The 8498-nt window shown below is 44.8% G+C and overlaps 1 protein-coding gene across 1 annotated transcript; it reads left to right on the forward strand.

Moving 5' to 3' along the window:
• Positions 1–1031: 1031 nt before the first annotated feature.
• On the forward strand, positions 1032–8111 carry T265_13305 (hypothetical protein; the record flags this gene model as incomplete). Its single annotated transcript, XM_009168254.1, has 4 exons — positions 1032–1262; positions 1303–1475; positions 6254–6467; positions 7908–8111. Coding segments are annotated over 4 exons (819 nt in total), but the record flags the coding sequence as incomplete, so codon positions are not given.
• Positions 8112–8498: the final 387 nt, after the last annotated feature.

An 8498-nucleotide genomic window follows, 5' to 3' on the forward strand; every position in this document is an offset into this window, starting at 1 on the left:
GTAGATCCTGTGCATCAGTCCATAATTCCAACGGACGGCCCTAAAAGGGGAGAATTATCAGGATTGTATCGATAGCTGTGTTAGCTCGGGCATGAGTTTGATAAATTCAGTTCACAAATATCAAAGGTCCGGAGCATGTTTGCTAATTTGAGTCACTTGTGACGTCAAGATAAAAGATAAGATAATCATTGAGCTACAACATTCTTTTGTCGTCTAGCTTCCACGCCACCCAAAAGGAGCACGAGAGCTGGGATACTGTCAGGTTGCCCAAGCCTAGAAAGAAGTCGAGAGGGATAGGGAGAGGTCGGATTCGGACCACGGACCTACTGGTCAGTAAATTCGCGCTCTAACCACGAGCCATCCCGGCCCCGTGGCGTCAAGATATAGCTGGATGTCAAGGGTTGCGTGTATCAAATTATAGGATGGTATGGTTGTACGGCATTGTGACGTCGCAATCTACAATGACCTTGTTATCTTTGGTGATGTGATAATGGTGATAACGATGATTAAATACTCGCTGATGAAAGTCATCGTGCCTCAGGGTTGCTTAATTTTTGCTGACAGACGCAATGGCACCGTCCCAGCCAGTGGCGAGCCTTTGTCCATAAGATAATCGATCTACTACAGGGAGCTCCGTTCCTCAGTTTTACCCCCTATTACCCCATTCCACAGCTTCTACCTGGTATTTTGTTTTACCTTTCCTATCCTTTCATTCTGCCAACTGTTATACGACTCCAGCTCTTAGACACGGCCGAAAGATGAAAAGGATGATGGTATTGAATGTTTCTTACAAAGACAATGTATCTCTTTTTCTTCGCAAACTTATTTCATCCGGGTTTATCCCTTCGCCCACACTATGTTCACCCATTTCAGGGTTTATCAAGCCACTCATCTGCTCAATCTTGACTTTTTTCAATTTCAGATTTTGGGCACTCGGCTTATCAGTCTCATTGGTCGAGTAATGCTTACCTGATGAGTCGTAAGTTTCCCCTTTCACCCGCATTAAACACTAACCAACCTGCTCGCTGTAGTATTTGAAGAGGATGAGTTTCAATGCAAGGAGGAGGACGAAGTATCCATTCCGAGGGCGTCTTTAAATAAATTCATCAAAGATGTCGTTCCTGATGCCAGACTGACAACAGAAACACGTGAACTTTTGTTGAACTGTTGTCACGCCTTCATCCATAAGTTGGCTACACAAGCTAACATTGCTTGTGCGTCGGCCAAAAAGAAGACAATTAGTCCGGAGCACATCTTTCAAGGTAGTTCGATCTGCAACAAACCTATCCCCTTGCATTCTAGGGCTTGATGCAATGAATTTGTCCGCCTATAAGGAACGAGTTGTTGTGGCTAGTGAGGAAGCAAAAGAAGAACTCAAGGGCCGACGAATGTTAAGCGCCAGCTATCGGTTTAAACACCAGGATAGCGAGGAACTGGAGCGCTTGGCACGAGAGCAACAGGAAATATTTGAACAGGTTTGTTCCTTTTTGTGTTGAACTTTTCGACCCAGCTTAGTCTCCTACTGCCCACATAACTTCATTCTGCTAATGTCAACCTTTTTTATCGACTTTTGAAGTTTTTATCATAATTGGTCATAATCACATGCACTATAACTGTCCCATATCGTACAGCTGCCCGTCATAAAGTGAAACCTTCTTAATTGAACCATCCTGTTGGATAAAGGTCATGTCATCAAGACGCTTGTTAATTCTTGGAGTTGCCTGGAGGGGAATGCCAGGCATGAGTATTTAGCTTCATTCGGTTAGAGCCAGGCCTCAGGTTTTAGCTCCAATCGGTTACTCCTCCTAATCATGTAGAACTAGGCTGTATGGTGTTTTTTTTTTGAGTTTGAGGCAATGAGTACGACTGTTCGATGGTCCTCCCCAATAATCCTCTCTCTTAAAGATAGACCCTTCAATTGAATTAACCTCATTCCTGCCCCATTAGATCTGGTTTGACATCCTAACATCTTGGACACCATGGACAGGTAAATACCGGAATGCGAAACTCGTCCATTGAAACTTCATGTATTTTTACGCCAATTAGGTTAAGCCCTTGGTAGAGTAGAGCTCACCTTTCGTAAGTCTCTGCTGGCGGTCTTAAGAAACAACTCCATCACACCTGTCGCTGTAATGATCACTTGAAAAAGTCAACCAGCACCAATATCTTTGAGGGTTTTCCCCTTGTACTTTTGTTTTCTGTTGAGGCCACTTCAAAAAGTCTACGCAAGGCGGTCACTTCTGTGAATTTGTCTGTTCTGGACATGACTTTATTGTTGAAATCAACCTTATGAGTCCAACTGAAAGTTGTTCATTTCGGGTGGTCTTCCTGATGGTGATCTTTCTAGGGAAGGTTCCACGTTGACAGCTGCATATATACCAACCCATTCGACTTTTTTTTAGGATATAGCACGCATATATACAACCCATTCGACTTTTTTTTAGGATATAGCACCTCGTGATTTACATGCGAAAGCTTAGGGCTCCCTCGATATTCGTTTCAAGCCCATTTTCGGAGGCTGGTTCTCCATGACACAAAACGTCACCCACTTGGTCAAATAAATAATCACCCTTATGTATGGCAGCACAATATTTGGGTGGCAGCCCGTTTATCTGTGGTTAAGTTTGCCGTGTATGTAGTAGTCTTCCCTGGAGGAAGCAACTCAAGGGAACCATAATGATCTCTTTCGGGAGGAAGTTTAATATTGAAATACGCTTAGTTGGTCAGACGGAGAATCTCTTTTTTGACTAGTGGGCTCTCCTGAGGTGCCTCCGAAACTGTTCACCTTAACGTATAAAATAGCGCCAGCAGACCCGTTGTGGTGGAGACCGCCACAAGCGAACCCGAAGCTAGAACATTGCCCAGGATATCTAAGTGGTTAGGGCGCAAATTTACCAACCGGAAGCATTGTGATTCAAACTCAACCTCGGTATCTAGGTTGTCTCCGTCGGTTTGGCCAACATGGAGGCATGTCAACCCTCTTCGGATTGCATAACAGCTTGACACAGAAAGCGTGTTGCAGCTGGACAATACAATACTCTACAGCATGCGCATTAATACCCTCACTTGTCAGACATTTATTATGTGTAGACTTTACGGTTACAAGTAGCCTTCATGGTAGCGCTGCCCCTTGTGGTGCAAGTCACTCATTTCAAACAAATCTTGTAAGAAACCACTTTTTCTTAGCCTATTGAATCTTCCAGCTGCTATCATACTCTCAGAAGAGACCTCTTTTGTGGGTACCTCCCGTTGGTCACCCCAAAATATGACAAAAGGCAAATCGATACAGAGATAACATAAGGTCAGCACTCCCTGTCCCAACCCATAGATGGCGCCTTTTGCCAAAATACATTGACTACCGACTCTGTAGGTAGCACCCAGAATGTGACATTTTAAAATTGGCCTCATGGATTATGATGATGCCTAGTTTTGGAGGGATGTGATTGCATTCAAAACTGTAGTTATACAAAGAGTTATGATAGGGATGTAGACCAGTAGAGTGAGATAACTGCACTCGGGTCTGCTCTTATTAGAGTCTATCTGCATTGAATTTCTTTGACCTTACTATGACTTGAACCCTGGGCATTCGGCATGCACGTTGAGCGTGTTACCATTAATGTTCAATGTATTACGAGACGTTCTTCACGAAGTCAGTTGCTGAACTTGACAGGCCAGCCCACTAATTGATACAGTAGTGACGGCACTTGTAGATTTCAGATCATGAGGTACAGAGAATCGGTCTTCCAAAGCCTTAGATTTGCCGTTAAGGTCACAAAATTTCACAGAAATTTCTACCATCAGGAGTATGTCATGAAGGGAAGTTCACTGTATCGTAGCTAGCGCCAGTCGTTCAGCTGTAGCACTTTTTCGGTACCAAACTGCCATACCACCAGAAGGAAGCACGAGGGCTTGGATACTGTCAGATTGCCCAAGCCTAGACAGGGGAAGTCGAGAGGGGGAATTCGGGTTCGAACCACGGACCTTCAGGTCAGTAAATTCGCGCGCTAACCACTGAGCTATTTCGCCCTACTCAACCAACCCACCTGTGCCAACCCAGTACTGATTAATTTTGGCAGGCTTGCACTAGATCACTTCCTCCTTCTCCCCGATAAAACTTTCAGATAACTTATGGTTGTACAGCAGCGAAGCATCAGTGTTGAACACTGATGTTATGCTGTCGATGATGAGTACGTATTAGTGGCAAGTTTCACTCTGAAGTGGGACGCGCTTTTCATAACGCTGTTTCTTTACCGAGTTATTATAGCCAAATGTGCCTAAATTTCATGGTTTGGATGTAAAGGGCGGGCGAACAGCCCGTTATATCCTCTTTGATGATGTATCAATCAGACACGTTAGATCACCGGAATTGAGAAGACAATCAACTTCGAGAAAGTTATACTGCAAACAAGTGGATCGTTTCGTGGTATGGAATTCAACTGATCCAGAATATAAAAAGAGCTAACAGTCCAATAGGATGTCAGTGAGAGGTTGGAATGTAAAACCAACACAAATCGTTAATTAAATGGATTTGGTCGTTGGCTTGTTCGCTGAGCTGGGCAATTTGGTTGCAAACGTTTCATCACCAATCGAGGTGACATCATCAGTGCGTAGTTGTGCGTAGCGGTGGGTTAGTGGTTGTGCGTTCAGTAGTGTTACGTGTGTGTTGATATACGTGCTGGTAGCCGGGGATGACCTTTGACCGCACAACCACTAACCCACCGCTACGCACAACTACGCACTGATGATGTCACCTCGATTGGTGATGAAACGTTTGCAACCAAATTGCCCAGCTCAGCGAACAAGCCAACGACCATATACGCTACCTGAGCTACCGGCATTCTCCTCTATTAAATGGATTTGTTCGTTTGGAGGTAGTCCTCTTAACACAGCCGTAGATTTTAACGTGTTCCGTTTACCTGAACCGCATCCATCAACACAAGCTATGTTATTAGGGGAACCAGTCGCCAAACGACAAGTGGATAACTAAATGACTGTCTTTTATTTACCGTGCATACGATTTCACGATAACAAGAGCTAGTAGATCTCTCAATTATTTGTAAAAATTCACCATCCGGCTTGGAAACGAAGGAGCTAGGTAGAAGTCCCCTGGTATTGAGTCGAAATTTTGGTTGCTCTGGTGCGTTTATGACTTGTTGATTAGGTACCTGTTGGTTTGTTCACCGAGCTTGGCAATTAACCTGTACCGCCCGCCTAATCGCACATTTATATCTCCTCGCTTGGTGACGAAACGTGCGCAAGTTAATTATCAAGCCTGGCGAACAGATCAACAGCCATCTGACCAACACCCATTATAAGATGAATTCCCTGCACTGCAGAGCGACTTTCTGTCTCTGAGGGGAAAATATTGTACCAGAGAAACCTGCCATCCCAATTCTCCATCGCCTTATCCCGATACAGTGTACCACAAGTGCAGGGCTTCAGTTTATAGGAGCGCGGGTGCCTCAATTCGACTCTTTGAAACAAGACTTGTGGACTTTGTCCTTTAAATGCAATGTCTGTGTAACCCAATCTTCTAGTATCGAGAGAACATGTCATATCATTAGATTTTCAAATGTCTTGGAAGTATTGCTCATTTTCCCGCGCGGAGCAGCACAGTTTGAAGCTCACACTAAACCCATATGTTTCCCTTTGGATGCGCCGTGGGTTGTCAATTTTTTCTAGATAACTCTCGAACGTTCAGTGTTAATTGATTAGTACATCGGATTTCACTCAACGCATCTGTATTCAAAGCGAATTTGATTTGCTATTGCAGTTGTCAGTCTCCCTGAATCGAATCGCGCCTGTCGTTCAGGATGTGTTCCCGCATTTCCTCAAATAAGTGTTCGGGGTCCCAGTCACGTATGGTTAAAGTCGGCCGCGTCACAGTTGCGTGTTGCCAGCTTTTCTCATGTTAATGTTGATGATCCCATGGTAGTGGATAATCCACCTTGAATATAACCTTGTTCACCTTGTTGACATTCGTCAGCGCTGCGTACAATGGGCTTTGAATCGTGAAACAAATTTCGTTTGATACTCATTTTTCTTCTAACTGAGCATGATGGATTAATGTTTGCCAACCAGGTCGCACACCCCGGTGACGATTCATGAGGGAACCAGTTGCGCACTTCGATCTAGCCCCCCCTCCAACATATGTTGACTGAACTTTTCATGATGAAAACCAGATCGTTATTTATATTCCTTTGGTTTTTTATCTACATGAATGCATTCGGTGTGATTTCTACCTCCTTTGTAGGCGCGAGCTGATTTTGTTGGCGAACAGCTTGATCGGGGCGATTTGCTCCTTGCATCCGAACTGGCGGCTGCGGATGCAGCAGCATTACAAGGTCCCATAGTTGGGCCATCGGCTGACAATCCTACCAAAGGCATGTGTACCAACTTCTTAGCGTATAGCTCTCTTCATCCCGCTGGAGATGCACAAACCATTCCCAAACTGACCGGTTCGGAACGTATTTTGGGAACGGTCACTGTTGAAGACGATGACAATTATGACGATTGATGAATGCAGTGGAATTCGGCGGTGTCCTGTTTTTCTCCTTACTTCTTGCTGACCTTTTTGTTTGATTGTTTGCACCGATTTTTTTAAATTGGGAAGTGGTTTTGTGTATTGTCCTTTTTACCATACGTGTAAATATATCGTTTTGTTGTACATGCCTCTGATTTTTTCCTGTCTGACTCACGCTTCTCACAATCAAGCTCTTTTGCCAATTTGTAGACTTTATTTCTTATCAAGGTTTCTTTCACCAGTGCGAGTTGGACACAAGAATATTGGGGTGAGTCAGTCGCGAAGATACTGGACCTTGTCGTGCTTCGACGGTTTGTCTGTCTCAATAACCCGCTGAGTTGCAATGGCGGATGGTGTTGCAGCGTTCACAGAATTTTTCTCACCGGGTTGGTCAATCAACAGAGGTATAATAAACCCAGTCTCCTGGTCCTCCAGGATAGAACAATTGTGTGTTCCTTAAAATTGAATCTACTCTAGTAGTCTCAAGCCAAAAACTGCCACCTTGCGATCAGCCTTTAGAGCCTTTGGTTGAGGACCGTTATCGTCCTCCTATTTAGGTAAGGACGCCCTGGATGTCTCTCAGCCGACATGCAGCCATAACCTCTACAACTGAAACTACTTTATGCCACATCGACGATTGTCTGCTGTCATCAGCCGGGTCACCTTATTCGCTGCATACAGCAGAGCAGATAGGATTCCCATCTTTATTGATAGCTATCTGTTAACTCACGTCCTGTCCCATTTGACAGTCACTTATGTAGATTCCAAATGTAGGCATTTCAATCAGGCATCTATGAAATTGACAAGCTGCGCAACACTGCTTACATCTACCGCCCCGCCTCTAATATTCAGCTCTCTCTTGTTTATATTGTAATCTTTAATGTGAGAACTCTTAGGCAGTTCACTCAACTCACTCTTGGGCGTACTCTGGATGCTCTGTCGGTTGAAGTCTGTGGCATCTCTGAAACTCGAATACAATTGATGAGTTCACGCTCCCCTCTTTATATAGAAACTCCCGGCTACGTCATCATCATCGACAGCACACCGCCAGTGTTCAACACTGATGCTTCGTTGCCAAACTTTGAGTGGTCCTTCAGCTACTGCATTGGGTTGCACCAATGTTGGTATAGCTCTAAATTGGTTAACTGGGGCTCCCTTGCTTGACTGGATACCTGTAGTTAGTCGAATATGTGCTGTCTGATTTTCTGCTTCAACAAAACTAGCACTGGTGGAAATACTGAGCGCCGTTTACTTTTTGTGCGCTTTTGTTCACCAACGGACTGCAGCTGTGACTCATCGAAAGACACATTGTATCGAGAACTAACCAGCCCCTTATGCACCACAAATAGCCCCGAACGTAGTTATAATAGCCTCGGTTCACCAGATGCGCGCCTTGGTGGCGCGTTGAGTTTGAACGTTAAGCACCATGATGATTGTGAACGAATTGTCAGCAATATTGGATTCACGATGGGTATCATTGCACTACTTGGTGTCCCTCCACCGCTGAGCAGCACCAGAGTCAAACTGATCACACCGCCTTCAGATACCGACGGTGCGGTTCTGTCCTTAATTGCTTATTGTGAAATATGTAGGTTGATTCAAATCACGTCATTGTTTTAAAGTTTTCCCGGTAAACCTGAGGAAAGAGATACCAATTTAGCTGTAGAAAACTGTTGCGAGTCGTAAGTTAGGGAAAGGTACCAAAACCGTACAGTGGTTGTAGCTGCCACAGTTTCGCTCACCAATGATTTGGGAAGGCGGGTTAGGTAGCTGCGCATTAGAGGTATGTAAATACAGCACTGTCAGTGGACTGTTGTGGGGGGATTGGGAATGGAGCTATGCATAGGCAAGGCAATAGCTTGGATGCACGATCACCACTGGGGAGCGACCGCGCCATGTCTGACTGTGTGACCCGTCTCGGGGCTCTCCACCCAGGAAGACGGCAATAATCAGCGCAACTGAGTTTGTTGGTCAC

The sequence above is a fragment of the Opisthorchis viverrini genome, assembly GCF_000715545.1.
Source record: "Opisthorchis viverrini unplaced genomic scaffold opera_v5_53, whole genome shotgun sequence".
NCBI lineage: Eukaryota > Metazoa > Platyhelminthes > Trematoda > Opisthorchiida > Opisthorchiidae > Opisthorchis > Opisthorchis viverrini.